Source organism: Mesoplodon densirostris, chromosome 10, assembly GCF_025265405.1.
Source record: "Mesoplodon densirostris isolate mMesDen1 chromosome 10, mMesDen1 primary haplotype, whole genome shotgun sequence".
In the NCBI taxonomy this organism is placed as follows: Eukaryota; Metazoa; Chordata; class Mammalia; order Artiodactyla; family Ziphiidae; genus Mesoplodon; species Mesoplodon densirostris.
The window spans coordinates 68,037,965-68,054,595 of NC_082670.1; the positions used below are offsets into that span (position 1 = coordinate 68,037,965).

Sequence of the window (16,631 nt, forward strand, 5' to 3'; positions counted from 1 at the left end):
ACTCTTCAGGTTTGACTCTCCTTTCCGCCACAGACCTTTCGGCCCTTCTCAGGTCTTCCACCCAGGCGCCAATAGAATGAGGGGTAATATATAATACTAGATTACCTGGGGTTTTCGTACTGCAAAAACACCCATGTGCTAAGGTTTCCCGATTCACTGGGGACCAGGAGCTCTCAAGGGACAGGGCTGCAGACTCCGATCACTTTGCGGACCACCTCTAACGCGCGCAGCCGCACTGCAGCGTTCGCGTCTGCGGGGCAGGTTAGAGCCAGAGCTCACCAGATCCTGGTAAACTGGGACTGTGCCGCTTTTTACGTCACCGTAGGGGTTCTGCTCCACGGGAAAAAGGGCCAGAACTGCTGCCTTAAATGCGCTTTTGTGTCATCCGCTAGCTAACCTCGGGCCACAGCACGCCCCCCTACTGCAAACTATCACCATTCTAGGTGTGTTTTCCCGCATGTAACCCATTTACAGAGGCTCCTCGTGTGCATCATTAATTAGGACGCTTTGCAGTTTACAAATCACCTCACACAACTCCGGCTTCCAAACACAGCTTAAAAGATGACATTTCGGGCACAGTACCGTTAAAATTCAAGGTATTTAACCTTCACACCAGAGTCCTAAGGACGTCCTGTAACATAAAACCCAGTTGTGGCTAAAAAGTACGCTTCGAGCCAGCCAGGAGTCGAACCTAGAATCTTCTGATCCGTAGTCAGACGCGTTATCCATTGCGCCACTGGCCCCGTACTAACAAGACTTGCACTGTAGCACAGATCACGCCTTACGCATCTACAACAGGCTCCCCAACACTAGCGCTGCGCTTCCGCCCCTGCACCAGGCGTCGCGGCGCTAGTCCACAGCTCCCAAGGCTCCGCCTTTCCCCAACCATGCGCTCCGCCAATCGGCAGCGGTGACGTCACGGCGCTCTTCGGCGCACTCCCATCCGCCGCGTCGGACTGCGCCTTTAGCGTTCTCTAGCGCGCGCGCTAAGTTTGTCCACGGCCGCCTCCCGTTCGGGAGCAGCCCGGCCGGGCAGGGAGAGGAGGTGGGACGAGGCGGGGCGTTGCGGCCGCCGTGCCAGGGTGACCGGTATCGCTGTATTCGAGGTGGCGGGGCGGGCGGAAAGAGCAGGGAGGAGGCTGTGGTGCAGGATGGCGGCAACAACCTACGAGCGGCTGAAGCTGTGAGTTCCGCGGGCCGGAAGCCGTTGCCCGAAAGGGTCTGCGGGGCGGCGGGTGGGGCGGCAGGTGTGGGCCGCCGGCAGCGGGGAGGCTTCCTGAGTCCCGGGGCGGCGGGCCGGGTGTGGGAACCCCGCGCGCTCCCCGCCTTACTCGCCGGGCGCGGCCGCCCCCGGCGCCGCGCCCGAGTCGCCACAGGCCCGGGAGCGGCTGTCCCGCCAGCTTTTCTCCGCTCAACTCGGCCTCAGAGCCCACGGCGGGGGACCGAAGCTGCGCACCGTCTTCCGGCGAGCCGGGCTCGGCGTTTGGATGCAGCCCTTCGGGGCACGCTCCTCCCCACTTTATTTTATTTTTTATTGTTTGGAGAGGTGGCGGCTAAATTTATCCTTATTGCTTAGGAAAGAAAACGAGAAGTTTTTTTCTTATTTCATGGACCCATAGCAGCATGTTAGAGGCCACACACAAATGGATAAACCTTTCTCTATCTGGGCATTGAAGCCTTTCTGACCGGTCTTTAGGATGCAGGAAAAATTTAAAGTACAGTCAAATACTCTTAAGGTCCTAAAAGGTTTACTTGGCTTTAAATATTATACCGCCCAAGCATAAAACAGATTGTTAAGTCCACGTGGACAGCCAGGGGCTACTGTCGAGAATTTTGGCATTGCAAATTGACTTTTCGGTAAAGCCAAGCTCTTGAGGCTCTGAGAAATAGGCTCTGGTTGTTACAGTTGTAAATTAGGTATTTGTAGGGTTTGGGGTTTGTCCTGGGTTTAAAACAAAAGCAAAAACATGTATTTCCCTTAGCATTACTCTCAGCCCCTATGCTTTTCTTGTCTGTGAATAACTTTGTTCTACTCACTTTGTGTTTAATGCTTTACCTCTAGACTGAAAATCCAGTGACCACATCTCAGAAAGTCTTTGGCAGCAGAAGTAGATGTGATTTTTGAGAAGCTTATCTATCCCTAAATAAGTTAAAATATCTTGGGACTTAGGCACAGGTATCGCATTTCCTATACAAGGATATGAGGACATCAGGATGTGGTTTGGGCACTTCCTATGCTCCCCAGAACCTCAAGCTCACTTAACGTTCTGGAAGTTTCAGTTAAAAGGGCTGCAGAATTGGAAGTGAGGCCATCTCGACATCAGATCCTTTGCATAAAAGAAGATTACTTTTTCCACAGTCCACCCCCCTTACCACTTCTCTCCACTGTAATTCCCTTGAAAAGCCCCAGCTGCGCACTTCCCTCCACATTTTTCTTGTTAGGTTTCCTTATTCTCTCCCAGTTCCCCTTCACAAGGTGATCACCTTGTTGGTGAATGAGTCTAGGAAAGTGTCTTTGACTGAGGTACTGGCGGGGCCAGTGTCACGTGTGCTGTGTTGGCTAATTAGGTTATTGTTGTCTACCTGATAGTCACTAAAGGGTTTTCATGTGATCCTACACCAGGTCTCAGTTGTGTTTAAGAAATATGGAGCCTTGGCTTGATTGCCGCTCAGCGTTAGGTTACGAAATGCAATCGAATTTTCCTGTGGCAAAGATTGAATGGGATGGAGAACTTGAGAGTTATGATGATAACTGCCAAGGAGGCAATAAATGCACCAGTCCAGACCTTAAAAAAAAAAAAAGCTCTATATCCATAAAAGAGAAAGGAAATTTGGCACTGAAGTGGTGACGCTGATGCTTTTGTATTGATTTTTGTGAGAAGTGGAAACTATAAATTTGTTTGGGGGAAAAAGTAAATCTGGGGTTATATGAAAGTCATTCTCTAATTTTTCAGTGCTTAACTTTTTTCCCTGAAAAAAAATAGTTGTAAGTGCTCCTGTAAATGAAGATACAACTTTTTTACAACTTTGTTTTTCTTTGCCAAGGAGTTTGTGAGTTGGAGTCTCTGCTCTTATTTCTTTTGTTTTGGCCCTTGCTGCTCTGAGGTGTGGTTTTAAAATGTGGCCTCCGACCTAAGGTGTATTCTTTTTTAGATGCATTGGAGGTGGAAGTGGTTTCTGACCCATATAAGAATTAGTAGGACATAATGGCCATTTTTAAAAGTGGGTAGAGATACGTTTTAAGGAAGATCCGTACAAGAGATAGTTTGATTATTGTATTATGAAAGTATTGTTACTGGGTTTATTTAAATATCGAAGTGCTTGGGATTTTAAAAATTTGTTCTGTGTTATGCCATACATTTTTTCCAGTCCATCTCTGTCCTGTGGTGTTCACCTTCCTAATGCCCTAAGTTTCATCCTCTACTCCTGCTTACAATCTCCAGTTCCATTTTATTGACTTACAGGAATAAGCCCACATTTCTTAGCCACCTGTATTCTAGCCTCTTCACAATCTATCCCCTAACCTTATTTCCCATAACTGCCCAGTGGTTTTTTTTTTTTTTTTTCCTTTTTTTCCCTTTCACCAGACTTGGCCACCCTCTTTTTGCTTCAAGCTTGGGCTTATTTTGATCTTTCTATCCAGAATGTTTTCTTCCTCTCTCCCCTCTTTACATGCTGATCACATCTATGGTAGAGCCGAGACAACTCAGGCTTTTTAAGTCAGAACAGACTTAGATTTATTTAGACTTAGATTCACCTGCTATTTGCTTTGTGTCCTGACCATGTTATTTAATCTCTCTGAATCGGGTTTTCATCTGTAAAATGGGAACGTTTCTACTTCACAGTATTATAAGGACTGAAAGAGCGTAGATGAAACCAGCATACTTAACAGATACTCCTCGTCTCTGCGAAGCCTTTTTTCCAATGTCTTTTCCTTCACTGAGCTCCCATAACAGTCTGCTGTCACAGGAACTAGACACCAAACATCTATGAGTTTTCACATTCTGTCTCTTATGATTCATTAGCAGTGTACTTACTGTCTGATGGACACGAGGACTGAGAGAATGATCGAGCCATAGCACTGTTTGAACCACTCACTTTGCTGCCTAGAAATGATGAAGTCATTAATAAATACTTTGTTTCTCCAACTAGGTTACAAGTATGTAGAACATATTAGAAACACCTTAACATTGATTTCTTCTCTAGTCCTCAGTTCCCAACGTAAAGCCTGGTGCATTACAGGTCCTCAGTGGATCACCTAAGTAAATGAAAAGAACTTTCCAGTATAGAACACCTACCAGTACTTCAAAAAAACAAAACACAGTCTGGGGTAATTTGGAATGTATTCTTTTGAAGTAGCAGCAACTTAAGTCGTTTTATGTATGGTATTATCTTTCCAGTGCCTCTGTGAAGTCTAGGTTGATATATATCATCTGTCATTGTTGAAGACAGGGAGATAATTGCCCTTGGCCCCCACAGTTAGGTCACACAGCCAAACCATGGCAGAACTGGCAGTGGAACACAGCAGGCCCAGAGTCCAATGATCTTTTCATTATATTGCATTATTCAAATTACCTTTTTTCTCATCAGATTGCTCTCACCTTAGTCCTTGGACATGTCTGGTATAGAAATGAGTTACTTAACAACTGAAAATAATTGACATGTTCATTATGGATTTTTGATGTAGAAAACAATATTGATTTGTTCAGAATTTAAAATTTATACTATTTAAACATCCAGGCAGTTCTTAATATTCCTATTTTGCAACTCCTTTTTTCATTTAAAATCATTTGTGTAAGCCTTTGTAATGTCAAACAGTGGTAAGTTTGAAATTGCAAGACAATTAACAGAAATCCATGATTGGAAATATTTAAAACATTTTTTTTCCTTTTAAAGGTCAGGTGAAAAAAGTGTAAGGCAGAAAGTGAATCAGGTTGCAGCTTCTATCTGAAGAAACATTGTTTCCTCAGTTAAGAAGTGGACTTTCTTTTTAAAAGATTGTCATAGCTGTGAGGTCAGCCAGGGGAGAGGTGATAGAATCCTGAGATCAGATGTAAACTAAGCAATTCTGTGATGAAGATATATGTAGTTTATACAGTACAGTGAACATTCAGATTACTCACACATCTCTCTTCTTGACTGCCTTCATCCAATTCCACCTCTCCCATCCACCCCCCCTCCCACCCATCTCTGATAACCACAAATCTTATCTCTTTTCTATGAGTTTGTTTTTTTTTGCGGTATGCGGGCCTCTCACTGTTGTGGCTTCCCCCGTTGCGGAGCACAGGCTCCGGACGCGCAGGCTCAGCGGCCATGGCTCACGGGCCCAGCCGCTCCGCGGCATATGGGATCCTCCCAGACGGGGGCACGAACCCGTATCCCCTGCATCGGCAGGCGGACTCTCAACCACTTGCGCCACCAGGGAGGCCCTATGAGTTTGTTTTTGAAGTGTAATTGACCTACAATACTATGTTAATTCTTGGTACACAGGATAGTGATTTGGTATTTTTGTACATTTAAAAATGGTCACCATGATAAGTCTTGTTATGATATGTCATCATACAAAGATATTACATAGTTATTGACTGTATCTCCCACAGTGTACATTTCATACCCTTGACTTATTTATAATGTTTTATAACTGGAAGTTTGTACCTTTTAATCTCTGTCACCTATTCCTTTCCTTCCCCTACCTACCTCCACTCTGGCGACCCTCTGTTCTCTGTAACTCTAACTCTGCTTCTGTTTTGTTTGTTCATTTGTTTTTTAGATTCCATGTATAGGTGAAATCATACAGTGTTTGTCTTTCTCTTTCTGACTTATTTTACTTAGCATAATACCCTGTCAGTCCATTGGTTGTTGCAAATGGCAAGATTTCATTGTTTTGTTATGGCTGAGTAATATTCTGTTGTGTGTGTGTGTGTGTGTGTGTGTGTGTGTGTGTGTGTGTGTGTGTATCTCACACATGTTTTTTATCCATTCATCTATTGATGGGCACTTGGGTTGCTTCCATATCTTGGCTTTTGTAAACAATGTTGCATTGAACATAAGGGTACATATATCTTTTCTAATTAGTGTTTTGTTTTCTATAGATAATTACTCAGGAATGGAATTGCTGGATCATATGGTAGTTCCATTTTTAATTTTTTGAGGAAGCTCCATACTCTTTTCCATAGTGGCTGCCCTAATTTACCAACAGTGCAGTGTTCCCTTTTCTTGACATTGTCGCCAACACTTATTGTATTTGTTGTCTTTTTGATAATAGCCATTCTGACAGGTGAGAGGTGGTATCTCATAGTGGTTTTGATTTGCATTTCCTTCGTGATTAGTGATGTTGAACATCTTTTCATGTGCCTATTGGCCATCTGAATATCTTCTTTGGAAAAATGTTCAGATCCTCTGCCCATGTTTTACTCAGGTGGTTCTTTTTTTTTTTTTTTTTTTTTTTATTTTTGGCTGCTTTGGGTCTTCACTGCTGCGTACGGACTTTCTCTAGTTGAGGCACGTGTACTTCTCATTGCAGTGGCTTCTTTTGTTGCGGTGCACAGGCTCTAGGCACATGGGCTTCAATAGTTGTGGCACGAGAGCTCAGTAGTTGTGGCTCGCAGGCTCTAGAGCTCAGGCTCAGTAGTTGTGGTGCATGGGCTTAGTTGCTCTGCAGCATGTGGGACCAGGGCTCGAACCCATGTTCCCTGCATTGGCAGGCAGATTCTTAACTACTGCACCGCCAGGGAAGTCCCTGTTCATTTTTTTTTTTTGATCTTGAGTTGTTTGAGTTCTTTAAATATTTTGGATATTAACCCCTTATCAGATGTATCATTTGCAAATATCTTCTCTCAGTCAGTAGGCTGCCTTTTTGTTTCATTGATAGTTTCCTTCACTGTGCAAAAGCTTTTTAGTTTGATGTAGTTACATTTGTTTATTTTTGCTTTTGTTTCCCTTGCCTGAGGAGACATATCCAAAAAAAATATTACTAAGACTGATGTCAGAAAGCATCCTGCCTCTGTTTTCTTCTAGAGGTTTTATGGTTTCAGGTCTTACATTTAAGTCTTTAATCCATTATGAATTTACTTTTGTGCATAGCGTGAGAGAGTAGTCCATTCTGATCCTTTTGCATCTAGCAGTCTCGTTTTCCAAGCATGCTGTCCTGGAGAATGTTCCATGTGCACTTGAAAGAAGTTCTTTCTTTTTGTTTATGTGTATATCTGTTATAGATTTTTGGTTTGTGGCTACAGTGAGGTTTATATGTAGCAGTCTGTCTGTCTATCATTATTTTAAGCTGCTGATCTCTTGAGTCAGACACATTTTAACAACCCTGCATTTTTGCTCCTCTCCTCCTCCTTACCCCGCATGTTTCCTCTTTTGATATCATCTTTTATATCTTTTTGTTTCGTGTATCCCTTAACTACTTATTGTGAATGTAGGTGATTTTACTGGCTGTGTCCACCGGCTGCAGAGCTCATGGTGTCCCAGAGCTCGTGTTGGCCTGCTGGTGGGCAGAGCCCGGGCCCAGGGGGCTGGGCTGGGTCCTGATACGGCAGGCTGTAGGGCTGCGGTGGTCCTGGGGCTGTCGTCTGCCCACTGTTGTGTGGGGCGGGGATCCCAGGGGTGGTGCCTACACATGAGTGGGTGAGGCTGGTCCTAGGTCTAGTGCCAGCCCACTGGTGGGCTGAGCTGGGTCCCAGGGTCTCTGGTGGCAGGGTCCTGGGGATCCTGGGGCTAGTACTGGGATCCCGGTGTCTAGGGGTGGTCCTCTGCCCTTTGGTGGACAGGGCTGGGTCTTGGGGCAGCTGTGGGCTCAGAGGGGTCTTAAGAGAGCATGTCTGCTGGTGGGTAGGTAGGGCTGTGTCTCTGCCTGGCTAGTTGCTTGGCCTGAGGTGTCCCGGTACTGATGCTGATGGAGCCAGTTAAGTCAGTGGGTGGGGCCAGGTCCTTGTGCTAGTTAAACTAGAAGGAGGACTCCAAAATGGCACTTGCCACCCCCAGTGTCCTTGTGGTAGAGCGAGCTTCTAAAGATGGCTGCCACTATATGTGTCCCCAGGGTGTGCCAGTTGCCTCCTGCCTCTCCAGGATGAGCAGGTGAATCTGACCCAGGCTCCTTTCAGATTTTTGCTTCTGTCCTGGGTCCTGGAGCATGTGAGATTTTGTGTGTGTCCTTTAAGAGTGGAGTCTCTTATTTCCCACAGCCCTCTGGCTCTTCTGAAAGTAAGTCCCACTGGCCTTCAAAGCCAAACATTCTAGGGGCTCATCTTTCTGATGTAGGAACCCCGAGCTGGAGAACCCGATGTGAGGCTGGACCCCTCGCCCCTTGGGGAGAGCCTCTGCAGTTGTAATTATCCTCCCATTTGTGGGTCGCCCCCACTGTGGTATGGGTCTTGGTTACATTGGCTCTCCTCCCCTCCTACCCGTTTTGTTGTTCCTTCCTTATTTATTTATTTGTTTGTTTGTTTATTAATTATTTTTTTTTGTGGTACACGGGCCTCTCACTGTTGTGGCCTCTCCCGTTGCGGAGCACAGGCTCCGGACGCGCAGGCTCAGCAGCCATGGCTCATGGGTCCAGCCGCTCCACGGCATGTGGGATCCTCCTGGACCAGGGCACAAACCCGTGTCCCCTGCATCGGCAGGCGGACTCTCAGCCACTGCGCCACCAGGGAAGCCCTGTTGTTCCTTTTTTATATCTTTAGCTGTAGAAGATCTCTTCTGCTAGTCTTCCAGTTTTTCTCATCAGTAGTTGCTCTGTAAAGAGTTGTAATTTGGTGTGCCTGTGGGAAGAGGTGAGCTCAAGGTCTTCCTACTCTGCCATCTTGGCCACACATCTCCATGGGCCTTTATTTTCAAAGCTTAATAGGCTTTGAAGTCCATGGTCTCTGGGATCAAGAAGAGAGAGTGCAAGCTCATGCCTATTTTGATATATCTTCCAAAATATGTGTCATCTTAATAGAAACTAGGACTCTGGGTTGATATCAAATCCCCTGTCTTGAAAGAAACTAGGTAGTATTCCTCTTCTGTTAGTTAATAGTTGATACCTATTGGATTCTGATAACCTCACCAGATTATTTTAGTATACAGTATTACTTTGAACTTTAGAGGTTTGATATCAACAGCATAGTTAATGACCAGATAATCTTCTTGGAGGGAATTTCTTTAACTTCTAAGATCTATTTCATAAATAAGTAATGTGAGAGAGTTTTACTGAAATAAGAAACATCACACCAGTTGAGGGCCATTCTTTTTGCAACAGGGAGAGGATTTTGCCTAGATATTTGTTCATCATTGAGTCTTCTGTCTTGGTTTCCATGTACTTTTAACATTGAGAACTTAGCAGAGCCTGTTGACTGGTTAATTTTGGAAAAACTCCAGGCAGAACTTGGTGTTAGTGATACTTCGTAGACTTTCTATTTAGAGAACACCCTGCTTCCTCTTACTCTTCTTATAAGTTACAGTATAACTTCAAATCCAGTTAAAATTTGACCTCTCATGATCTTTCCTTAGCTAAGAGAAAAGAAACAATTTTTAAAATTCCGTTTATTCTGTCACTGAGCCAAAGAAAACATTAGTTAAGGGCCATATAGAAAAAACAACTTAATGTATGTGTTTTCTGACTAATTATGTTCTATTCTCTAAGAAAATTGATTGAGCTTTTACTGTCTTGTGTGAGAATACCAATGGTAATGGATAAGCTTAGAGTCCTTGTCTGCAGAGGCTTGGTAGCCTGTTTGGTGAAGATTTTTTTAAAATATATTTATTTATTTGTTTGTTTGTTTATTTATGGCTGCATTGGGTCTTTGTTGTTGGGTCTTCATTGTTGTTGGGTCTTCATTGCTGCGTGCAGGCTTTCTCTAGTTAAGGCGAGTGAGGTCTACTCTTCGTTGTGGTGCGCGGGCTTCTCATTGTGGTGGCTTCTCTTGTTGCAGAGCTTGGGCTGTAGCCGCACGGGCTTCAGTAGTTGTGGCACGCAGGCTCAGTAGTTGTGGTGCATGGGCTTAGTTGCTCTGCTGCATGTGGGGTCTTCCCAGACCAGGGGTCGAACCCATGTCCCCTGCATTGGCAGGCGGATTCTTAACCACTGCGCCACCAGGGAAGTCCCTGGTGAAGATTTAAAAACAAAAATAACAATAAAACCATAACCCCAGCAAAAATTATACCCTGAATGTTTACTCAAGTGTTTCTGACTCTAAGTGCTAGAGAGTTAAAGTTAATTTCATGAGCTTTTGAAATGAAACCTGGGAGCATAAAACTTACAGAATAAAATTTATTGCATAAAACACACTTCAGATCAGTATTAAGGCCAATTAAACAGTGGTGGGAAATGGAAGGAGGGAAAGGAGAAGAGGAAGGCAGCAAAGGCATATGTAGAAAACTGAGTTGGGATGACACTTGCTGTTATTAGATGGATTAATTAGAGCGATTACTTGTAATTACTCTTCTTAGAAATGTTGATTAGCTGGCAATCGCTGTTCATATCTCCAATTCTTGCTCCGATTCTTAAGCCATTTTCAATAACATTTATCAGAGCAGCCTGGTGGCAGCACCCGCAACTTAGATTTTAGCAACATCTCTCTGAGAGATAAGATCCAGCAAAGGTCCCAGAGCCCTTAGGCTAGATAGAACTCTTTACCTTGATCCACAATTACTCTTATTTTTGTTTTTGTCCGTTTAACATCTTTTTAAGCTTAATTTTTATTATAATCTAATACGAGTATGTGGTTTAAAACTAAGTAACACAAAGCTTATGTAATAAAAGAGCGCTTTTCAGCACTCCCAACTCAACTCCCACTGTCCCAGAGACATCTATCAATACTTTCATTTTTTTAAATGTTTATTTATTTAGGTTGTGCTGGGTCTTAGTTGCGGCATGCAAACTCTTAGTTGTGGCATGTGAACTCTTCGTTGTGGCATGTGAACTCTTAGTTGCAGCATGCGGGATCTAGTTCCCCGACAAGTGATTGAACCCGGGCCCCCTGCATTGGGAGCATGGAGTCTTACCCACTGGATCATCAGGGAAGTCCCAGTATTTTCATGTTTTTAAGCAGTTTCCTCTGGTATTTTGCTTCACACTTCTAAACAACATGCTTATACTGCTATTTCCTGATTTGTTTTTCAGTTTCAGTCATATGATGACTTTTTACTTCAGAAGATGAGAATTTAGCTTTTATACCTCTCTTCCTTTCCTCTCCTCTCAGTGTGGTTATATTAAGATATTCAGTGTTCACATTATTATGATTGTGTAGGTATGACTCAGAGGAAGTCAGTAATGTAATATAATTATATTTCCTTATAAAAATGCTTTGTTTTTCTTTGAATTAAAAAGTTTACTTGACTTTTCTCTAATGTACGTGTTGCTAATTAATCTTCAGTCACTGGGACAGCAGTGAAACTCCTCTGCTGACGGTAACTGTCAATTCATCTTCTTCTGTGAGGCTTACCTCCAGGAGCCCTATCCCCTCTGCTTTAATCTGGACTGGCTGTTCTTTAGGCCTGTTGCATTGTCCTGGAACCTCCCTTTACCATCATCATGAGAATTTCTTTCCCCTCTCTCCTGTTTTGGATTCCAAGTCTAACTCTTGATTTACTCCATGTCGATGAAACAACTTTTCCTTCTTTCCAAGAAAGAGTGAAAGAGAAGTATCTTTTGAGATATTGCACATCTGAAAATGCTTTTATTCTATCCTCACATTTATTTGTTAGTGTGGCTAAGTATAGAATTCTCAGAAATTATTATCCTTCAGAATTTTAAAGACCTTGCTGTTGAATAGTCCAATGTGTTGCTGTTGAATAATCCAATAGTGTGGCTGTTGAATATTTCAGCGCTTCTTTCTCTTAGTTTTTTTTTTTTTCTGGAAACTTTAGGATTGTATCTGTATGGTATTTTGAGTTTTACGCTTAATGTGCCTCTGTGTGTGTGTGTGTGTGTGTGTGTGTGTGTGTGTGTGTGTGTGTGTTTCATATATTTGGTGGGCCTTTTACATCTGGAAACTTGTCCTTTGGCTTGAGGTTTCTTCTTTGTTTTTGCACTATTTCTTTGATACATTTTTTTCTTGTGTACTCTCCTGGAATTCCTGCTAAGTGGATGTTGAACCTCCTGGATTGTGCCCCTCTCTTTCTTCCTGTCTTCTTTCCCCCTCCTGTCTCTTTCCATCTCCCCTTTGCTTCCTTCCTATGCTTTTCTGTTTTACAGCTCTTATCTTTTTATTCTGTTCTCAAGGAGAGTTCTTCAGTTTATTTTCCAGTCCTTCTACTGAATATTCAAATTATTATTTCTGCCGTCAGTCCAAAAACATATTCTTGCTTGCTGAATCTCCTCCTCCCCCTCCCCCTCCTTCTTCTTGCTATTTTTGTTTCATGAATGCAATGTCTTCTCTCTCAGGCTACCAGTTATAAATGTGTTTTAAAGTTTTATTCTCTTCTCAACATAGTTTGTTTACCCAGAGTTATTTTTCTCTTTGTTTTGTTCTGTGTCTTCTGTGATGGAAGCTTATCTCAAATATCTGGTGATCCTTGGTTGTCATTTCATGTTTAAGAATGAGGCACTAGGGCCTCCCTGGTGGCGCAAGTGGTTGAGAGTCCGCCTGCCGATGCAGGGGATACGGGTTCGTGCCCCGGTCTGGGAGGATCCCGTGTGCCGCGGAGCGGCTGGGCCCGTGAGCCATGGCCGCTGAGCCTGCGCGTCCGGAGCCTGTGCTCCGCAACGGGAGAGGCCACAACAGTGAGAGGCCCGCATACCGCAAAAAAAAAAAAAAAAAAAAAGAATGAGGCACTAAAAAATTGATTGGAAGGGTCTGTTTGTGGGTCAGGATTTGTCAATTGGTGGCCTTCACTAGAGTGATTGTGCAGGAACTCAACTGTTTCTTTGGGGGAGGTGCCCTAAATGTCAGCATTTGCAGGTCTTTTCTTTTGGGCCTGTAAGTTTCTTCAGAGACAGTATTCATAGCTCCTTCGGAAGTTGGGGGAAGTGGGATGCTTGGCTGCTAGCATTCTGGGAACCTGGCAGAGGAAGAGGGTGGATGATTTTCCCAATCTGTAAGCAGACCTTCTCTGGGTCTCCAGACTTTACTTGACTCACTGTGGTCCTCAGCTGTGCCTGGTTTCTGGAGTTCAGGGCTTTTCTTGTTGAACTGCTCTAAGCATTAAATCGTATGGTCAGGGAGGTACCTGGACTCTAGGTTTGGGTAGGGATCTGATTGTTCCTTACACAGACTTTGAACCACCTTATTCTTACCCCCAACCCCGCAGTTAATCTCACTGCCCCATCTCATCCCCTACCCAAGTCCTTAGTTCTTGAGGCTTTTCAGCACTCTACAGCTGGAATCTGCTTACTTTGTTGGCTCTCACCCCATAGGCAGTTAGATTCTGAAGTAACTTAATTAGCCCATTTCCAAGCACTTTTCTTCTTCCAGACCTGTATTTGAATGACTAGTATCTGCCCTACAGCCTGCACCCACCTCTTGGTACTACCCAGATTCCATTTTCTGAAAGAATATCAAGGCCTTTTCTCTGGAGGGTTTTCACTCTTGGAAATTCATTTCATTCTACTTCGATTAAAAAGCTAATTTGTTGATCTTCTCATGTACCTAGCCAGACTGGAAGTGTTATATATAGTATATTTCACCTTCATATAAAAGAAATTTTCATTTCTAACTATGTAATTTTAAGGATTTTAAACACATGGTGAGGTTATTAACTTTGACTCATTATTAGGAATGTAACAATTAGTAAAGGCCCATTTCTGTGGCTGTATATTTTTTGTATATGATTTAAAGTCTTAATCCAAGATGTATATATTTTTTTTGTGGTACGTGGGCTTCTCCCGTTGCGGAGCACAGGCTCCGGACGCACAGGCCCGGCGGCCATGGCTCACGGACCCAGCCGCTCCACGGCATGTGGGATCTTCCCAGACCTGGGCACGAACCCATGTCCCCTGCATCGGCAGGCGGACTCTCAACCACTGCGCCACCAGGGAAGCCCTATATTTTTTAATAAGCTTATTTATTTGCAGCTGCATTGGGTCTTCATTGCAGTGTGTGGGCTTACTCTAGTTGTGGCGGGCAGGGGCTACTCTTCGTTGTGGTGCGTGGGCTTCTCATTGTGGTGGCTTCTCGTCGTGGAGCACGGGCTCTAGGCGTGCAGGCTCAGTCGTTGTGGCTCATGGGCTTAGTTGCTCCGTGGCATGTGGGATCTTCCCAGACCAGGGCTCGAACCCGTGTCCCCTGCATTGGCAGGTGTATGCTTAACCACTGCGCCATCAGGGAAGTCCCCAAAATGTATATATTTTTTCAGTGTTCCACACCCTTCCAGATCAGTTTTAAATTTAAATGTCAAGTTGGGAAAAAAATTTTAATTGCTTATATTAGGGATACTTTTTGTTCCATGTATATTTTAAAATATATTTATTTTTATATATATTTTACATAATTATACATATTAAAATTTTAATAGGAGATTTTTCTGCTCTTATAAATATTTGATTTTATAATAAATTTCACTGACTAAAAGGTTTCTGTTAGGTAACACACCAAAACTTGTATGATTTTTTTAAATTCATTGACTTCATTCAAATAATTTATTTTTATGGTAGAAGTTTTGCAGGTGAGAAGCTTAAATACATTGGTTCTAGGGCCCTCGTCAGTTACCAAAATTCAAAGATGCTCAACTTCCGTATATAAGTGGCGTAGTATTTACATATAACCTATGTACATCCTCCTGTATACTTGAAATAATCTCTGTAATACCTAATACAATGTAAATGCTATGTAAATAGTTGTAAATACAATGTAAATGTTATGCAAATAGTTGCTGGTGTTCAGCAAATTCTAGTTTTGCTTTTTTGGAACTTTCTGGAATTTTTTTTTCTTGAATATTTTCAATCCACTGTTGGTTGAATCCACCCTTGTGGAACCCACGGATAAGGAGGGACTACTGTACATAGATAAAAGAAGTCAAAGTATAAGATGGTGGAGCTATTGAGGGAACACAGTATGCATTTCTTTACTGGCTGTTTATTTAGATGCAAGCTTTGTGTTTTTGTCCATTATATTGAAAAAGTGGAGGAATTTGATTTCTGAGATTGTATGTTGATAATCATCTCTTATATTAAGAATAACATTAGTTATTAAAGAAGTAACACCATTTGTGTGAAGTAAACTGTGCTAGCTTTTCCCCCCCAAATACAGCTGTGAATTTAGAAGAGCTTAGGGCCCTGAGCAATATGAAGAAGATGGATATAATAAAACCCAGGGACTTCACTCGTGGTCAGAACTGTGTAGCATTCATCAGCCTTTGTCTCAAATGTAAAACTAAAGCAGCTGAGTAGGAGCAGTGGTGATGGCTTTGTCAAGAGACTGAGACAGCAGAAGAGAAACAAAACTAAAACTCAGTGGTCTGAGGTCACTTAGTAAAAATAATAATGCCACCATTTCGTGGAGTCTCTTCTTAGTGCCAGGCATGTCACGCATATTCTCTCATTTACCCTCACCGATCACTTACCACTTTTTTTTTTTTTTTTTTTTTTTTTGCGGTACGCGGGCCTCTCACTGTTGTGGCCTCTCCCCGTTGCGGAGCACAGGCTCCGGACGCGCAGGCTCAGCGGCCATGGCTCACGGGCCCAGCCGCTCTGCGGCATGTGGGATCTTCCCGGACCGGGGCACGAACCCGTGTCCCCTGCATCGGCAGGCGGACTCTCAACCACTGCGCCACCAGGGAAGCCCCACTTACCACTTTTTAATAGAGAGAAAGCTGAGCTGGGAAGTTCAGTGGTTTGTTCAGGGACTCATGACAGTAAGCATGGAGTTGGAATTCAAACCAGGTTTGTAAGAGCTTAAAACCTGTAATTTTTTCACCATACTGTGTTACTAGAATTTGAAGGAATCATCTTTTGGTAGGATGGCCCAGAAATCGATGTGTTCAAGATCCTAGTCAGTCAAGAAAACATTGTTACTTATACTTAGGTTAAGACGTAAGGAAAAAACCTTGGTTTAATAAAATATAAATTAAAGATATTCCATTAAAAATGGTTTTTAAAATGTTTTAGCACTTAGAAACTAACACACTAGGTATCAAACTCAATTGAAGGAAACATCTCTTTGCTTTGTTCCAGGAAGATAAAGTGTTTTTGTGTTTTGGCCAGGAGTTAATGTGGAGGTTATTTCATTCCAGGAGGGATTTGATCACTGTAGTAGTTTTCTATTGCTGCTGTACCAAATTACCATAAGCTTAGAAACTTTAAACAATACAAATGTATTATCTCTTAGTTACTGTCGGTCAGAAGTCCAATATGAGTCTCACTGGGCTAAAATCAAATGTTTCATAGTGGAGGCTCTGAGGAAGAATCCAGCTCATTCAGGGTGTTGACCAAATCCATTTTCTTGTGGTTGTTGGACTGAGGTCCCTGTTTTCTTGCTGGCTGTCAGCCTGAGGCCACTCTCCTGTCCCTGCACGTGACCTCAACCTCTCAAGAACTACCAACAACTTGTCACATCCTTCTCATGATTGAAATCTTCATTGTAGGAAAGCATTTTCCATTATAGGAAAGCATTTCACATGACTCTTTCAGATCCTGAGCCTGTTTAAGACCTGGAAATGCAGTGGGACATCTGATGCACAGGCATTTAAACAGCATTTAAAAGATTGGGGGT

At 43.2% G+C, this 16,631-nt stretch overlaps 1 protein-coding gene and 1 non-coding gene across 2 annotated transcripts in view; one reads left to right on the plus strand and one right to left on the minus strand.

Annotated features, from left to right (window-relative positions):
- Nucleotides 1-670: 670 nt before the first annotated feature.
- Nucleotides 671-743, minus strand: TRNAR-ACG (transfer RNA arginine (anticodon ACG)). Its single transcript has one exon. It is a non-coding gene; the product is annotated as a tRNA-Arg (tRNA).
- Nucleotides 744-1,028: 285 nt separating this feature from the next.
- SACM1L (SAC1 like phosphatidylinositide phosphatase) overlaps nucleotides 1,029-16,631 on the plus strand; it is a 60,545-nt gene continuing 44,942 nt past the window's right edge. The window contains exon 1 of the mRNA XM_060110714.1: nucleotides 1,029-1,183. Coding sequence (XP_059966697.1) covers nucleotides 1,152-1,183 — 32 coding nt within the window. The 5' untranslated portion in view covers nucleotides 1,029-1,151. The remainder of the gene's footprint in view (nucleotides 1,184-16,631) is intronic.